Genomic DNA, 19,717 nt, shown 5'->3' with positions numbered 1-19,717 from the left:
GTTGTACAAGTGAGGAGGCCCTCTTAAGGTGATCACTGGTCTTGACAACATTATTTCCAGGATATCACCAGAGAGATAGCTCTGGACCTAACTTCTGTCTGCCTATTAGGAATACTTCCTGGCATGCACAATTATGCAAGCTTAATGGTAGTAAAAAAGTTAATTAAATCAATTAAAGTCCCAATATGGAATTTTAAAGAATGGAAGTAAAAAACATATATTAAAAAAAAAAAAAACACTCCCAAAAAAGTTTTATTCCCTGGCCCTAGATGATGTAAATAGAAAAGCAGTCAATTTTGCCACCAGTGCTTTTATTGCAGAGCTACATTATAAACCCCATTTAGGTCACACCTTTTGCTATGGGATCGACATTGAGACTCGCTAACTCTTACGTGTAACATTCAAGCATGTCCCATAATATTATATTAACAAGAGAGAGCAGATATTAATATAGCATAAATTCAATGTAATTTGTTTTTATTACTGTCAAGAAGAAATCAATAAAAACACAAAATAAACTCCCACAAACACAGTATGAAAGCAGGTAAAGCAAAACAGTCTTCTAGGATCCCCTAGACAAAGCAACTTATGGACACGTGTTTGTGATGATATATGCGGTAGTCTGCACTGTTAAACTTTATACCTCGTGCATTCCTCCTGGTTAAAACTTTTTTAAGTTTACCTGCCCATATACTGTATTTGTGGGACTACTCCTTTGTATGCCATATTGCACTTTATTTTGATTTCTTATTTTGTTTTTAGCATCCAATGTGTGCACAGGAAGTCAGTTTCTCTATTTATTCCTATTCCTATCCTGCTTTTGCACTTTCGTTTTTTTCCTTCTTTCCTTTTAAAATCATAACCCTTTCAATTTTGCACCTAAAATCCAGATGATGGCTTTTTTTTTTTTTTGCACCACCAATTCTACTTTGTAATGACATCAGTCATTTTACCCAAAAATCTACAGCGAAACAGAAAAATAAATCATTGTACGCCAAAATTGAAGAAAAAACACAATCTTGTAACTTTTGGGGGCTTCCGTTTCTACGCAGTACATTTTATGTTTATTCTGTAGGTCCATACAATTAAAATGATACCCTACTTATAGGGAAAAAATCATAACTACATGCATGAAAATGTATACATTTAAAATTGTCCTCTTCTGACCCCTATAACTTTAAAAAAATTTCGTGTATGGGGTGGTATGGGGCTCATATTTAGAGTTGTGATCTGAAGTTTTTATCGGTACCACTTTTTGATCGCATTTTATAAATTTTTTTATGGTATAAAAAGTCACCAAAAATACGCTATTTTGGACTTTGGAATTTTTTTGCGCGTACGCCATTGACCGTGCAGTTTAATTAACAATGTATTTTTATAGTTTGGACATTTACGCACTCGGCGATACCTCATATGTTTATTTTTATTATGTTTATATATTTTTTATATGGAATTTGGGAAAAAGGGAGTGATTTAAACTTTCAATAAGGAAGGGGTTAATGTGTGTGTTTTTAACCTTTTTTAACCTTTTTTTTTTTTACACTTTTAGTCCCCTTAGGGGACTTCTAGGAGGAATAATTTGATTCCTCATACAGATGAATGGGGTTCCATAGAACCCCATTGATCTGTGTGCTCTGTGCTCGATTGATGATTGATAACGCTTGGTCCTGCCAGGCTTTATCATTCACAGAGCAGCAGCTGCCATGGAAGCAGAGGTAAGCCCTCCAGCTACCTCCACGGTGGATCAAGCCCCCCAACCCCCACCCCGCGCGCGATCGCGAGCCACCTCACTGGACCACCAGGGATGGGATAAAGGCATCTTTAGACAACGCTGTCCGGTTTGACAGCAGCGATCTAAAGGGTTAATAGCCACCCACAGTGATCGCCGCATGTCAGCTATTAACGCCGGCCCCCAGCTACAGGAATAAGCTGGGGCTGGCCGGTATGACGCGGGCTCGAGTCGGGAGCCCTCGTCATACCCGGTTAATGGCACATTGACGGGTAAAGATGTCCATGGTCGTTAACCGGTTAGTTGTATTTCATTAAATACATATAAAATAACCCCCACATATTTGGCACTCAGATATGCAGATAACTTGAATGTTAATATATGCAATTTATTTAGGTAACTGACGATTGTAAGGGAAAAAAAGGGAAAAAATAGTAGGCTTTTTTGCAGATATGTAACCTACAAAAAATTTGCCCAGAAAAAATATATATAACCAACATCACTTTATTAATCAATAACAACAGGTAGAAAAAACCCATAAAAATACCCACCCTTAAAATGCCCCCCCCACATACACAAAAGGCAGGTTGTAGGGAACCTAAATAATAAGTATAAAGGATGTACACAATATTCCTATCAGCATGCTGTTATAAAATATACATATCAAGTACTGTACCTGTCGGCAACATGCTGAATACGTCCCCAAACGCTCCTGTCACCTCGACACGTGTTTCGGGCAAATACCTTTCTCAAGAGGCTCATGGGAGTGAGGAACTGCTAGCCCTTTATACTACATGCCCTCTAATGGCGCATGAGCGTGATCTGGACGCCGCACGGCTTCCGGGCAGCGTCACAGGCGGAAGTACGTCATGATGACAACATCCGCCCGTATAGACTGCCGAACGAAAGACCGCGCCTTGCCGGAATCATGCGCATGCGCACCGGGCAATGCATAGTTGTACTGGACAAGCACCATAAGGGGGCGTTATTCAGCATCTTGCCAATCAATTAACAAACCAGAAGGAAACATATATACTATACAAACATGTATATACTATAGGTCAATTAATAACACCCATGATCAATAATGAGATGAATAGATATTAGTATGACATACAAAAAATAAATAATAAATAATAACTAAATTACTCTCTCACCTCCAAATTATTATAATGTGTTTGTCAATATGATCCCCAATCTTTACACCACGCCCCATAATAAACTAAGTCATACCATTCATGGTCCCTCTTCAACTATCCCTCCAACCAACTATCCTGGCATAATGAACACTACCCATGACTCATGGAAATTAGTTGATGGAACTACATGTGAGGAATACCAAACCACCCAAACTCAATAATCTAAAGTGACTAAACCCAGTGTAGTACCACAATAATACCTTGTGCTCGTTCCTGACAATACTCCTGTAAGAGGGCCACTGGCCCAATTAATATGTGAATTATATACGTATGTAATATAAACAACCCATACGGAACCGTGACTAGTGTGCCCCAAAATGGTGAACTGTAAAATATGTCCCTTAGTGCATAAACCCCAAAAATTTACCCCCCCCCTTTTTAATTACACATAGTATAATCACACCCTCTTGCATCAATATAGCACTCCCAAACATACTCCCACCACCCCCTTCCCATCCCCAACATGACCTCACACCTCAATGACTACTCCCCTATCCTCCATGATGACCCAACCACCCTAAAAAACCCACATAGTGAGTGCATCCCCATCCTGATACAATTACCATATCTGCCATGAGAATCATGGTCATACACACATTTTATGACCAATCCAAATAATATAATCGTGGATTATTGTTTATATAACGTCCATGATGATATAATCCACTCCACAGTCCTGATAAGGGTCCACTACTACATCCACGTGGTTCAACAAGGTAACATATTTGTGCATAGGATTCCATGTTCATTTCTTCCTTATGCATAAAATTCTTTATCTTCTTGTTTGTAACCATATATTATATCACTCCTCCTGCGGTGAACAGGAGTCCAATGAGGGGTCACTTAAATACATCCAGTAGATCCTTAGATATGTCCCCCAGAAGATCCTCTGCTGAATTCAGTGAATAGTGAACAGGAGGCGGGGCTTCACTGGCTCAGTTTGCATATTTATTGCCTGTGACTCCACTTCACTAGGATGTGGAGTCACAGACAATAAATTAACAAACCAGAAGGAAACATATATACTATACAAACATGTATATACTATAGGTCAATTAATAACACCCATGATCAATAATGAGATGAATAGATATTAGTATGACATACAAAAAATAAATAATAACTAAATTACTCTCTCACCTCCAAATTATTATAATGTGTTTGTCAATATGATCCCCAATCTATCCCCAATTTATTCTATACAGTGTAGACATAACATAACAGTGCAGACATAACATAAGGGATCCCTTATAGTGAAAATTTCCTTATTTCAGAAAAATTCTGACTACTTAAAATGTGAATTTTTTTGTGATTTGTCTTTCATTCATTTCATCTCTGCTCCTGTACACAGAGCTTTCTGGAAGTAAGTGGTATTGCTGTATGATTCACGATTCCTACCAACTACACTCTGCACCAGACTCACTCAGTGTACGAAGCAGGGACTCCTGTAAAAGGAGTCCCTCTTCCTGCACATACTTTGCCAAATAAACCTCAAAATATTCACTAATCTCTATTTAGATCCTCTTAAGATCTGAAATTGATACCTAAGATAAATTATCTATATTAAAGTCCTGTAAAACCACTTTAATACAAGAACAATTTTAAAAGCAGAGATTTTATTATTGTCAAGTACAAAGTAGGAAGAAAGTAAATACTCAATTACAGTAGCTGCATATATGTAGATTTATTACAAATGGTCACTGACATGTTATTATCTTGGAGCTGATGTGGAATATATCGGTACCACATACCTTTTTTTAAAAACTGAAATCTGGATAAACATACTTCACATATAAGATTTCCAATGTCAATAGCAAATTTCTCTGCTTTGTGGCAAGATGCTGAAGGACAGAGTGGCAATGTATTTTAGGGCTATGAACTGCTCAGTTGCACCATTTCTTAGCAATGATTTAAGGATGAGGTGACAGTCTGCAAAGGTTGCAGCAAACTATTTTAGAAGCAATTCTTCATCAGAAGAGAGCTGCAAACTATTTGGAAACAGGCAAATCAATGACTCCAGTACAAGTTCTAGATTTATTGCAAGTAAAGGCTTGTAAGTCAATAAAACACTTCCGGATAGGAGAAATAGAGAAGGTAAAATTTACCTTATTTACAAGTGCTTGTCTTTTTATTGTAAGTTGGATGTGTAAATATTATTTATTATTATTATGATGATAATAACAGCATATAATACATATGACCACATACTGAAAATATTAATTGACTCTCTTCATTACACCACTAAAAATTATAACTAGTCCTGCAAAAGAGCAATCTACTGGGAAATGGGAGGACTAGAAAATGATTTATAAAATTCTTACAATTATTTGGACTGTATTATGGTCTCAAATTTTAATACAGTTCAGGTCAAATCCTAAACCCCAAGCAACAAACACCTTCACAAATGAATGTAAAGCTAACTCTGGTTTGCAACCACCAGCATACCATGTGTCCTGGTTCTTACCAGCTTTGGGCAACATTCTCTATGCCATGTGTCTGCTGTATTTCCTGGTCTTCCTGCTTTGATGTGTCTATTGCTGCAGTTTCCACTCTAGCCACTAGGGGCTGCACATGAGCACTGGCTGAGTTTTATAGGGTCAGCGTGCACTACTTAGTAGTTCCCCCTCCAGTCCCTGCAAGGCACTCTCTAAATAAAGAAGCCACACCTATTGCTTGATGCCTCTGCAAGGTTGTGTATACTGAACTGCTAAGTCGTTTGTTTGCCTGCGTATCTTGTCTGTTGATCCCTGCCTGTATACTGGACTTTGCCTTTGCTTCATCCCCTAGAATCAGACCTGTCTCTCCTGTCATTAACTTGGGCTGTCTACCATGGTTTCTGTCTGTTTGCAGCTTGTTCCACTCTGCATCTATAGCCGTTGTCACAGTACCTGCTCTGTTAATAAACACCTCAATCAGCTCTGCTGTCTGGTGCTGTCATTAGTGTCAGTTTGCCCCATTCTGCCTGCCTCGCTGGCTACTACTTGTGGCACGGTGAGTCCACACCCATGGGGCGTCACAGTAAACAAAGGAACCTTGTTACTCAGGCACAATATGGCAGTTCTAGATGTTAACAAAATCAGAGGAGATCAGTCAATGGTGAAGTAAAGCCTCAGATGGCAGTGAAGAGATAAAGAGATCTCACACAGTTATGCATATCCTCTGTCAAATATATCACATTTAATAATTAAAAAATACAGTTATTTGTAATATCAGAATTTTTGTATTTCTACTTTTTATGGACCTGTTATAAAGACTGCAGATTCTGGATGTGTATATATTGCTTGTTCAGCTCAGTTTAAGGGTAGGGTAACACACAACATATATGTCTCATATTTCATGCTGCACAGTGCGAAATACGCTGCACATTCTTCTACCTGGTGGCAGCCCTGTGTGCTCAGTGAGGTTTGAGGCGGGGCCTGCATCACAGTAATGGCAGCGTGCAGGCCCACCTACAAACCTCACTGAACACACAGGGCTGCTGCCTTGTGCACAGCCGATTTTGTGCACTGTAAAATACGCTGCATATAAGTTGTGAGTGACCCTACCCTAGTTGATTTATTTTTGCATTCCAAGTCCTCCTCAATGATCTTTTCAGGAAATAACACAGGAATTATAAGTGTGATATCCTACATTTTTCTAGTGGAACACATAGTGAAAGCACAAGTCTAGAAATGTTCAAGCATAAGAGTATTTCTGGTTAAAACAGATCTCTTGTTTAAATATGTACAGGTCAGAACAAGCATAAGTACAGTTCTGTTATATCATAATGTCAAATGGTAGAAAAATATACTGTGCTCATCTTATATTTGTCATGACCAGGGGTGGACAGGGAGAGGGAGCCCTAAGCTGTCTTTAGAAACACTCTCCCTGCCTACTTGCCCATCCGTCCTAAACGGCGGATTGACAACTTGGAGCTGGTCCCTTCCTGCGCTAAAGTGCAATGGGCAAAAGGTACACAAATAATACAGTACATAGTCGGGGACAGGTCAGAAACGTAACGGGAATACAAAAACCAGAACAGATATACCAGGCAAGATATAAATACTAACAGGGCAGGATATAGCATACTAACACACAGTTCAGAAACCAGAATCAAGATTAACAGCAGATATAAATAAATGAACAAGACTAGATATGGAATAAGTATATAGCAAAAACCAGGAGATGCAGGGGATGAACAGATGAACTGAATGTCAAACACTAAACAGGTCAGGAAACATAGAACACTGTTCCCACTGGAAACTGAACAAAGAACACACTAGACTCCCCACGCCAAACATGGAGGGACATCAATACCAAAGCCAAATAGACTCCTAGCCAGCAGGCACACTCCACCGTGTGATCAGGATACTGGCCTAGAAGGAAACAGAAATATAATACACAGAACACTAGACTGAGAACCGGATGAGTCTGACTCCAGAGAAAACTTCAAAAGCCAAATTCCATAACATGGAGGAATACGGGTCAAGACTCTAAACAGGAATACTAAATAATGAGCACGGGTGCAAGCACAAGACTAACAGTGTGAACACAGACTAAGATGTAATACCAAAAGCCGATAGATATACTAAAACCAAGCAGACTAAAATCTATATCATAACAAGAATAATAACCATGGTTAAAACACAGATATTAACAGACGGACATAGCAAAGGTGAATCATAAAACAGTCATAGTCAAAGTAGAACTAATCACCAGCACAGAGTACCAGCAGAGCTCTGGTTTTAAAACCACAACCAAGCTCTCAAAGGCTGAGAGCATTAACTCTTTCAACCCAAGGAAGAATTAGCACAAAAACTGTTCAAACATAAAAACTGTCTAAACAGGACTTAAAACGGAAAAATGCAAAAACACAGAAACAGACATTACAAGATTGTTCTGGTTGAAGGGACTTACCAGATGATTTGATTTTCCTTCTCCTTCTGGTTTCACTATTATATCACCCTACTGAATATTTTTTTTCTCCTTACCTTATGTTTAATTCAGAAAGTGCCCCATTTCCTGTCCTACTGTTAGGGCATGTTTACATGGCTCCTGAAACTCACTCCTATTTTACTTGAATGGGAGGTGGAGAACTGTGCAGAGAATAAGTGACATGTCAATTCTTTTTTTTTTTGTGTGGCTACACACTGAAGTTCCCATTCACTTCAATGGGAGCTTCAGGGCGGACCCCTCTGTGCTACCCACAGTTCAGAGGGAGTCATGGTACAGCACTGCACATTGATGTAAATTATGCCAATGTCCAGCCTTGGGCTTTCTTTGGACCAATTGCATGTGTTCCTTGATTAGTCATAGCTATATATTTTTTCTTGGTTCTGTTCCTGTGTAAACTAAAGTGTAAACTATTTGTTTTCTGTCTTAGCAATTTGCATCCTTCCTTGTCTAAATGGAGGTCGTTGTACAGCTCCATACAAATGCGACTGTTTAAAGGGGTGGACTGGATCTCGTTGTCATCTTGGTAAGTAATGAAAACTTTCCTATCAAATCCTGCTTTACAGTGAATAATACTAATGTTCTTAAAACTTTCAACACTTGTTCAGAAGGAAATTGTTCATGTGGATTATTTGATTCTGTACTTTGGATGAAGGTAGAGAATATGCAGCCACTTGAGTGTTGTTGCCTTTTTGCTTATGCTTTTTTTAGTCCACGTAGATTTCAGATCACCTACTGAAGTCAGTTAACTATAGTTTAAGGGTATGTTGCCACTTGGCGTATACGCACCGTATTTCATGCTGCACAAAATCTGCAGCAGCAGCGGAAAATATGCTGCGTATCCCTCGCTCACCATACACACAATGCTTTCCAAAGGCAGCCCTATGTGTGCAGTGACTTTTGGAGGCGGAGCCGCACATCACAGGCACACCGTCACACAGCCCCGCCTCCAAAACTCACTGCAAACATAGGGCTGTCGCCGGAAACCCTTGTGTGTATGGTGAGCGAGGGATAAGCAGTGTATTTACCACTGCTGCTGCAGATTTTGCGCTGTGTGAAATACGCTGCGTATACGCCAAGTGGGAACGTGCCCTTAAAGGAATCTGTCAGAGGGTTTCACTGTGAAAGGTAAATGTTAACAACAGCTCCACTTTATATCGTTAGTTTTTGATCTGAGTAATTTGTGGGTTTTTTTTATATACTGTATGTATCCTGTACACGAATTAATTTTTTTTGCCTCATTGTAATCTATACTTTCTTCTTACAGCTGTTTGTCAGTCCCCTTGCTTAAATGGAGGTAGATGTGTAAGACCAAACAGATGTCATTGCCCACCAAGTTGGACAGGGCATGACTGCTCTAAGTAAGTACTGTTTAATGACTGGTAAAATTGCCCTTTGTTCCAGCAGCCATAACTTTTTTTTTTCAAAGTAGCCATTTATGTGCTTGTTTTTTTTTTTCAAGTATAACATAACATTAAGGGTACATTCACACGGGCGGATTTATTTGCGGGTTTCCTGCTGCGTATTGGAAAGGGGGCAGGCTCTTCTCGGCTGTTGGCAGGAGATTTTTCGCAGCGGAATTTCCGCTGCGGAAAATCTGCCGCAGACCCTACTGACTTCAATGGGGCTTGCGGTGGATTTTCCGCAGCGGAAAATCTGCTGTGGACAGCCGAGAAGAGCCCGCTTCCTTTCAAGTATGCAGCAGGAAACCCGCAAGTAAATCCGCCCGTGTGAACGTACCCTTAGGCTAAGTTTTCACTTAGTTTTTTTTTACACCTAAGAAAATGGCAGGAAAAATGCCAGAAAAACTGCCACGGCTTTTTACTGCTTTTTGGCAGTTTTTGTGGCAGTTTTTTGTGGAAACAGCCAATTTTCTACCCTGCGGCAGTTTTCTTACCACCTTCATGGTACCATTCTGTGGGTTGGATGCTGAGCCCCCGGTCCACAGAGTGTAAGGAGATGAGGAGTGATGTATAGCACCACTCCTCACCTCCCACGGCCTTATAGTATACAGGGGTGCATAGTGTACCTGTGTACAGTTGCAAGAAAAAGTATGTGAACCCTTTGCAATTATATGGATTTCTGCACAAATTGGTCATAAAATGTGATCTGATCTACATCTAAGTCACAACAATAGACAATCACAGTCTGCTTAAACTAATAACGCACAAAGAATTAAATCTTACCAGGTTTTTATTGAACACACCATGAAAACATTCACAGTGCAGCTGGAAAAAGTATGTGAAACCTTGGATTTAATAACTGGTTGAACCTCCTTTGGCAGCAATAACTTCAATCAAACATTTCCTGTAGTTGCAGATCAGATGTGCACAATGGCCAGGAGTAATTTTTGACCATTCCTCTTTACAGAACAGTTTCAATTCAGCAACATTCTTGGAATGTCTGGTGTGAATCGCTTTCTTGAGGTCATGCCACAACATCTCAAGCGGGTTGAGGTCAGGGCTCTGACTGGGCCAATCAAGAAGGCATATTTTCTTCTTTTTAACCCATTCTGTTGTTGATTTACTTCTATGCTTTGGGTCGTTGTCCTGTTGCAGCACCCATCTTCTGTTGAGCTTCAGCTGGTGGAAAGATGGCCTTAAGTTCTCTTGCAAAATGTCTTGACAAACTTGGGAAGTAATTTTTCCTTCGATGATAGTTATCCGTCCAGGGCCTGATGCAGGAAAGCAGCCCCAAACCATGATGCCCCCACCACCATACTTCACAGCTGGGATGAGGTTTTGATGTTGGTATGCTGTGCCTCTTTTTCTCCGCACATAATGTTGTGTGTTTCTTCCAAACAACTCAACTTTGGTTTCATCTGTCCATAGAATATTTTGCCAGTACTGCTGTGGAACATCCAGGTGCTCTTGTGCAAACTGTAAACGTGCAGCAATGTTTTTTTTAGACAGCAGTGGCTTCCTCTGTGGTATCCTCCGATGAAATCAATTCTTGTTTAGTGTTTTATGTATCTCTGGCATGTTAGCATATGCCAGAGACTTTTGTAAGTCTTTAGCAGATACTCTAGGATTCTTCTTCACCTCATTGAGCAGTCTGCGCTGTGCTCTTGCAGTCATCTTTACAGGACGGCCACTCCTAAGGAGAGTAACAGCAGTGCTGAACTTTCTCCATTTATAGACAATTTGTCTTACCATGGACTGATGAACAGCAAGGCTTTTGCAGATACTTTTATAACACTTTACAGCTTTATGCAAGTCAACAATTCTTAATCATAGGTCTTCTGAGAGCTCTTTTGTGCGAGGCATCATTCACATCATGCAATGGTTCTTGTGAAAAGCAAACCTAGAACTGGTGGGTGTTTTTTTTTTTTTTTATAGGGCAGGGCAGCTGTAACCAACACCTCCAATTTCATCTCATTGATTGGACTCCAGTTGGATGACACCTCACTCCAATTAGCTCTGGGAGATGTCATTAGTCTAGGGTTTCACATACTTTTTCCACCTGCACTGTGAATGTTTACATGTTGTGTTCAATAAAAACATGGTAAGATTTAATTCTTTGCGTGTTCTTATTTTAAGCAGACTGTGATTGTCTATTGTTGTGACTTAGATGAAGATCAGATCACATTTTATGACCAATTTGTGCAGAAATCTAATTCCAAAGGGTTCGCATACTTTTTCTTGCAACTGTATACTATACAGGAGCCCGAAATCTTGTCACCAGACTGACAGGACTCCCTGCTCCTATAGCCCCTTTGGGCTGTATACAGGATATCTATAGATAGCTGTATACTGTAAACAGAACACAAGGTCAACTTACCTCCATCACTCCCTGTCCCTGCGGGTCTGTGTAGCTTGCCCCCCTAGTGATTACGTCATTAGGGGGCGGAGCTACAGATGGGAGCCAGGCTAGTAAGTATGAGGCTCTGTTCACATTGTACATTTAGTGTTGCTCATGAATATTCACAATGCAAATTTTATTTGTGAATATCGCATATTCGCGAATTCGCGAATATAGCACTATATATTCGCAATTAGGAATATTGTTGTTTTTTTTCACAGTACACATCACAGTGATCATCCCTCTCTGCTTCCAGCTTGTGTGGTGTAAAGAAGGCTCTAATACTACTGTGGGAGACTGGTGTGCTAATTTTCACATATGCAAATTTTTGCATATGCTAATTTTAGCATATGCAAATTCGCATGTGCGAAAATAAAATGTGAATATTTTGAATATGCAAATTTAGCAATGTATGACGAATATTCATCCATATATTGGCAAAATATCGCAAATTCAAATATGGCCTATGCTGCTCAACACTATGTACGTTGTGTATAATGTGAACAGACCCTTCTGCCTTGGGTTTGGGTAGTTTTGCAACAATTGGAGGCTCTCTGTTTGGGAAGATATTGAACTATGAGCACTCTCCCCAGCGGAGAGCGCCAAAAATGTCCTAACCCATTTTTTGGGAGCTGCATGGACCCAGCGGTGAAAGGAGCGAGGGAGGTAAGTGTCTTCTCTATACACAATATACAGCTATCTATAGATAGCTGTATATAGTGCATACCGCCAAAACGGTTAACTCTTTCCTTTCTGAGCTGGTGCATAGCGCTCAGCTCAGCGAGGGCTTAAGTGAGCCAGCAATGTGTATATTGTATACACATTGCAGGCTCACTGCAAGTTCTTGCTTTGCAGTAAATATACAACATATATCTACTGCTCAGCATCAGCTGTTCTCCCAGCTCTGTAGTCCCAATCTGTTCTGGGATCATATTCCAGCAGAATGCTGCCCTGGAAAATGCTGTATGGCTCTGGAGGGAAGTAGGGATGCTATGCATCACTCCTCTCCAAGAATGCATATGCATAAACATAGCATCTCCTCATCTTCATCCTTCCATACACCTTACCTCCTTGGTTAAACTTGAAGGACATATGTCTTTTTCCAAATGTACTAACTATGTAACTATATGAGGATGGGTGGGCTTGAAGCACGTGCCACAATAACCAAAATACAATAAACAAAAATCAATTTCATCCCTTAACCTGCTCTAGCTCAGAGTGCCACAATCTGAGCTTTAAATTATACCTGTCATTAGTAAAAAAAAAAAATATATATATAGATTAGCCCATTTGAATTACTATTAATTCTTAATAATTTTTTTTTTAACTTTATGTGTTAAATTAACCCCTAGAAGTTTGGCCACCAGTCCTCCTTCTGGTCCTGCCTGCGGTCCTGCTTGCAAATTGTCTCCCTCAGCAGCCTTGAGACCTAAGTCAAGAAATGCAGGCAGGACCTCAGTAGAGTGTATAGTAGAGTTCAGGGAGATGAGGGAGGTGTCTGTAGCCTCAGCCAATCACAGCCTATCTCAAATTTGGCTGTGTGTAGCAGAGTGAGGGAGGAAGTTCTCCCCAGCAGGGCTTTAGATGATGTCACACCTCCTGGTGAACATCCTTTTCCAGTCTGTGGAACTCACTGAGACTGAACAGAGCAATATCAAGGTAAAAAAAACTGAAAACAATAATAATTATTTTTTTTCAATCAACTGGTGCCAGAAAGTTAAACAGATTTAAAAATGACTTCTATTTAAAATTCTTAATCCTTCCAGTACTTATCAGCTGCTGTATGCTCCAGAGGAAGTTATTTTCTTTTTTAATTTATTTTCTGTGTTACCACAGTGCTCTCTGCTGACACCTCTGTCCATGTCAGGAACTTTCCAAAGCAGGATAGGTTTGCTATGGGGATTTTCTCCTGCTCTGGACCGCTCAGACAGAAAATAAATTTAAACAGAAAAGAACTTCCTGTGTAGGTTGATAAGTACTGGAAGAATTAAGATTTATAAATAGAAGTAATTTACAAATCTGTTTAACTTTCTGGCACCAGCTGATTTAAAAAAAAATTTTTTCCAGTGGAGTACCCCTTTAAAGGGGAGAAGCCTAAAACATAACTTATATTAATATAATTTAAAATCTCGCCATAGTCATAGGTGTTGACCCACCACCAAAAAATACAAGAATGGTATCAGATCATCTCAGACTCAGATATATACAACTGACATAGTAACAATTTGCATGTAAATGTTAGATTTATGCATCACGCTCGGCAAGTTTCTATCACAATAAGTGACGTCCTCAAGAGAATCTATAATAATCCAGATCATACAAAACCAAGCAATAAGTCTGATCTACTATGTTTCCATAAGATAAGGTATCAAAGAAAGTCTGAATTAATATTATGCTCTATTTACCAAACAGCACAAATGTATAATGGGTATTGAGTCATGCATTGCTACAGAAACTGGCCAAGCTGTATTGGGACAACAGAGACAGTAAGCGGGCGGACCAAGGTCATCGAGCAGATACGACCAGTACTGGCTGATAGATAGACTAAGTCATCCTGCGCCTTGAGTTATTAGGTCCACATATGGTTTCTGCACGGGATGCGCTACCAGCAGTGGCAGGCAGCCGTTACATTCGGCTACCATGCATCAGCTCAACCTTGATTTGTAATTGCTGGGAGCTATTGATGGGGTTAGGTCTTCCGGTCTTCTGTAGGACCAATACAAGGCTATGGGTCAGTTAATAATACTGCTTCAGTATCAATTTTTGTTGGCTGCACTTCTCCCTGTGTAACAGGGGATGTACGGCTGGCAGTTGATTGTAGACAATTGATCCAGTGGTGGTTCATGCAGCCTTCCCAGCACAATGGTCAGTTACATGTCACTTTTTAACGCAACCCAAATTTCAAATCTGCAGCTAAAACAATTACTGTAGAATTAGGCAAATCCATAATCTACTGGATCATTTATTATGTGAAATAACCCACTATTATAAATACATTTTAAAAGCAATATCGGTTTAGATTAAGACTAATATACTCACAAACATGGTCACCCCCTAAAGATTACAAATGTAATACTCCAACTTGTGATCAGTAGATTATGTCTAATACTATATGTTCATTAATATAAGGGAGGAGTATTACCAGTTTAGGCATCTATGACATATCCACAAGATATGCTAATAATGTCTGATAGATTTTAGGCACACTTCTGGGATTAATATCTCCAGTAATGGGGTTCCCTGACCGCAACCTACCTGGTGAGAATATCACTGGCTACTGGCCGTTAACTTACATTTGAATAAATGGACCATACAAAAGTATGGGGAAACTTGTTCCACTCAGTTTGGTTTTAAACAGGTTAAATCTCCAGAAGTGACAAGAGTTATTTACAATAAGAACTCTGAATCTGTAAAATAGTGTACCTCACAAACTGGTCACATAAAACAGTTGAGGGCTTCAAAACAGGCTTAGATACAATCTTAGAACAAAATAACATTAATTTGTGAATGTAGAGATATAGAATCCACCCCCTCCTCTTAATCCATCCATACCCCTTCCCACCTCCTTGGTGGAACCTGATGGACATCGGTCTTTTTTCAACCATACTAACTATATTACTTTGTGGCAACTTAGCACAGCCAGTTTTTCTGTTTCTGTAAATTGGAAGTTACAAAAATCTGGTGGCACAGTAAACTATACCCCAAAATGCAAATGAATAACATTTGGTAAAAGCATGTTAAAATGTTGGGTAAAGCTGTATCTTAACATTATTTCATGAGAGCAACAATAAAATAATACAATAATATAAAATAAATATGTACTCTGTCAAAACCTGAGGTATAGCAACCAAAACAATGGAATAGTGTAGTCATACTTTTCAAAGCTTTATTTCAATGTTTATACATAGTAACCTGTTATGCCTTTACCTGCCATCCTGTATCTTCTCTAAACTATTCTACACTGTTAATTTGTTTACTGTTTCAAATATAATTTCTGCACCAAGCCTTCATTGTTGTCAAGATGTCTGCTTGCTCTCACTTTGTAGTAACCTTGACTGATAAGTGCCATCTGCCTATCTGTGTCATGCAACCCAGACAGATTTTTATTTTCTGAAAGAAACTATGACATTATCTATTGAATGACGGCAAGCTTACATCTTGCACGACCATAAAGGGTTGATACAAAAAGTGTACTGGTAAGGGGTTACAGATCGTTGGTATACTGCATATTCTTGCTGGGTAGGAGATAGACAATGTAGCAGCATTGAATAACAGAGACAGTATACAGCGCTGCTCTATGCAGCGATAGATACTGTATGGCCAGTGGAGGCAAGTAGTGATGCATAGCATCACAACTTATCTCAGTAGATGCTGAAACTATGGCATAATGCCATAGTCTCAGCATGCAGCCCAAAAACTAGGAAAAAAGCCGAACCCAAAAAACAAAGGTAGGTTTGGCATTTTATAAATCCCTGTAGACTTCCCAAGAGCTTTTCCCCCAAATGACTATTTTACAGCACTGTGCACAATATTCATTTGTCAAATCATGATGCATCTCAAAATTGACACCTAAATAACTGACGAAGAGCTTTTCTTCCCGCCCCTGGCTGCTTTCAGCTGTATATCGCTGTGCCATATGAGATAAACTTTCCATTGTGTCTCTATAGGACCCATCTCCAGTGGCAAAACCAAGTGTAGTATAATTCTACTGCGCTGTGTTTCCTCCACCCCACAGAACTACATTATCTGGTACATTTAATGACGTAATAAAAAAACATATTATATCACACACAACAAGCCCTCATACAGCGAAAAAAGGAACAAAATTATGGCTCTCAGAAGACAGGGATAAAACCGAAGAAAAAGTCACTGTCAAAACTAATTGCAGCTCCAAGGGGATAATGAACAACCTTTTATTTATGGGTCTAAATTACTAAGAATGATAAATTTAGTTTGCCGTATTACAACGTTTAATAAATATTTAGTGGAGTTATGAAACATTAAGCCGTAAATGTAGCACATCTTCCCAACCTCAAACTGATCTTATTATATTTCCCTTGTAATAAATGTAGCATGAACTGGGAATGAGTTAAATAGAGTCAGATTAGCCATTCTGTTGACGTATGCAAATCCTGTAACCAATGTGACATAAATTTTATATGGTTTTGTAATTTCCAATTTTTATTCACAAAGTCCTTTAGATATAGGCAGGCAGAGAGATCTATACAAGATGAGCTATTCTTTCTGTGTGCTTTCATTTCTTTTAGAATGTGATCCGTGTTTTCTTTTGATGTGCCACATCTGCCGTTTTAATCACGTACTAACTGTTTTTCTTTTTTTTTGTTTCTTTCAGAAAAAGAAAGAATGGGTTTTCTCATTTTTAGTGGTAAATTGGATTTGTTGCACAAAAGAGAATACATTTCATGCAGGATCTAATCTGGAGTGCATTTTAATTCAAATTTGAATGCCATAATGTGATATACTTTCTTATGCTTGTGGATGTTTTTTTTTACAATTCTTTTTTTATTTTCAAATGCAAATGTATATTAATAATATGCTGCTGAAGGTTGAATGTTAATTGAATAGGGATATTGTATATACTTTCTAATGTTTACTTAAATACTGCGTCTAAATGGTTTTCATTGCCTAAGGTAATTGTATGGGATATACTTGTGATGGCAGTGAGTTAGAAAAAAAACATAAAATACAGAGTTTGCCAGTGTTTATATAAATATATCTTTTTGTTGCTTTATATTAATTAGATTTAAGGTTCAACACAAAAATCTGTTTATTTTGTTCATTGTTAAACTATGTTGTTGACGTGAATTACCCATAAAAGCAAAGCTTATAATACATTTTATAATAAAATGAAAGAACTCAAACAAGTCTATGATTCTGTTAACAGAAGAAAAGCTGAATATTATTTAACCATAATTTCTATATTTAATAATGTATGGAATATTAATCCTACAGCATAAAAGTGAGCTGTTTATTTGCCCATATAATGCTACCACACCAGCAGTATTCTAGCAGTATAGAGTCTTTATATCCAGTTTTAATGTATGCATCCATACATTAAGAAAACCTTATCATGTGATGTGATGTCCCCAGTATGGCAACCAGTTAATTACATGTTCTACTCTGTAGACAGAATGTCAGTCTCCCATTGTGGCTGATTTCCTATAAATGTTTAAGCTTCCTCCTGGCACGTTCCTTCTCCATTCAGCTCCACCCTACTTGTTCCTCTGCATGCCCATCCATGTATAGAGTGCTGCTAAAAAGAGCATGTCTGTTCTTTAGATGAGATCAGGAGTTCAGTGATATAGTAAGTGAGTCCATACAATGATTAGCTTCAGAACTCAACAATGTAACCCCATTAATTGTGTTGCCTGTCTCTTCTGTGTTCATATTATCTAGTGTGTCCTATAAAATGCAGCTTGGCACCACTTTCCCTGATTTCTGCTTTAAAAAGCTGACAATGATAAACAGAAGATATACAATATCTATAGTGTGATCTATCATTGTGCTAAGTGCAATGATTAGACCCACACCCTCTTTCTCTGCAAAGCCAAAGGCATCATGTGGAATGTAGGCTGTATCAAGAGGCCATATCGGAGCGGAAATAGGAATCAAGATGGAAGACAACTCATTAGAAAAAAAAGTAGAAAAAATATTAAGACTCTGTACCACACTAATATACTAACCCTCCTCTTCAGGTTCAAGCACTGCTGCACTTTGTGCTGTACAATGTCATTACATAATGTGTGCTGCCACACACTACACCCTAATATTGGAAAACATCAGGAATCATTGGGACAAAGTCTAGACCTGAAGAGGAGTTTGGCAACAATGTGGGTGGGCAATGCCAGCTGTAATATATTGTTCTAATTTAAAATATAAGGAGAATTAAGACAGGCAAGAGCAGGCTTTTCCTGAGCTTAGATAGGTTTTTAAGAAAATAAGTGCAGCTTAAAGGAAAGAGATGCAGATTAAGTGTTGGGTACTTTGGGCAGCCATGGGAGCAATGGGGCCCTATTATAATCCACCACTGTGTGATGTACATGGTACAACAATAATTCTAGATGTGAATGTGTGGTGACTTAGGGGTTATTTGCCTGGACCTTTAGTTCTACTCAGTTGTCAAAGGTGCTGCAAGTGGTGTGGCAACCCCATGTAATTCATACCCAAGAGTGCACTATTTTTGTCTGCACATGTTTAAACTACCAGTGTACTTTGTACTGGTGGTGTTGGTAGGTACAATATGTGTTTGTTGTGAGTGCAGTTAACCAGAAGAAGGGGCAAGACTAACTTATTTAGAAGTTTAGGACGCAGCGATTGGGTCTATCCCAGAATGTGACTTTGGTTGCTAATTAGAGCATAGCCTGACTTGCTACTTGACTCTGAAGATATATGACTTAGACTTAAATGACTTTTGGGCTCTCTAGTACAATCCCAAAACTGTATGCAGGGTCTTCTCAGGGGTGGGACTGAAGTGGTTTGAAGACTTGTGCACAGGATCACATATCACGGTAAAGTTGATTTTACTGAGACACGTTCCAGCTTACACATCCAGATGGGTATCCCATGACTTGCTATCAGGCCCTGTGAGTAAATTTCTCCTGAAAGCTCCCTTCTTGAATGTAGTGGACACCCTGTCAGTGTGGCATAGGCTAGATGGTAGGTTTTTCTTTATGGTCCTTTTAGTTTTCTCCACTCATTTTTAACTCATGATCAACTCAGGACAGGTGATAATGTTTTTTTTTTTTTTTATAGGCTACACCTGCCATGTGCTCTGTCCCTTAACCTGTAAAGGATACAGGGTGTACCTGTACACCCTGCGCCCGCTTGCCTGCCATGATGTGGGGTCACGAGCTGACCCAACATCATAGCGGGGTGGTTCCGGTGGCTATCAACAGGCAGGACCCATGTCTAATGCTGGGCATCACCGCGGCGATCAAAGTTGATTGGTGCGTCTAAAATGAAAAAAAAAAAAAAGCATTCCCGGCAGCTCAGTCGGGCTGATCCGGATCACCGTGGTGTTCCGATCAGCTTAGAG

The 19,717-nt window shown here is 39.2% G+C and overlaps 1 protein-coding gene across 5 annotated transcripts in view; it reads left to right on the top strand.

The window, feature by feature from the left end:
* Window positions 1-17,537, top strand: part of SVEP1 (sushi, von Willebrand factor type A, EGF and pentraxin domain containing 1) — a 401,736-nt gene extending 384,199 nt beyond the window's left edge. For all 5 annotated transcript variants that reach the window (XM_056519354.1, XM_056519345.1, XM_056519336.1 and 2 more), the window contains 3 exons: window positions 8,291-8,386; window positions 9,128-9,221; window positions 17,015-17,537. In XM_056519354.1, coding sequence (XP_056375329.1) covers window positions 8,291-8,386; window positions 9,128-9,221; window positions 17,015-17,045 — 221 coding nt within the window. In that variant the 3' untranslated portion in view covers window positions 17,046-17,537. The remainder of the gene's footprint in view (window positions 1-8,290; window positions 8,387-9,127; window positions 9,222-17,014) is intronic.
* The last annotated feature ends 2,180 nt before the right edge of the window (window positions 17,538-19,717 follow it).

Source organism: Hyla sarda, chromosome 1, assembly GCF_029499605.1.
Source record: "Hyla sarda isolate aHylSar1 chromosome 1, aHylSar1.hap1, whole genome shotgun sequence".
In the NCBI taxonomy this organism is placed as follows: Eukaryota; Metazoa; Chordata; class Amphibia; order Anura; family Hylidae; genus Hyla; species Hyla sarda.
The sequence above is the reverse complement of the archived record's forward strand: the minus strand, read 5'-3'. Positions and strand labels throughout refer to the sequence as shown.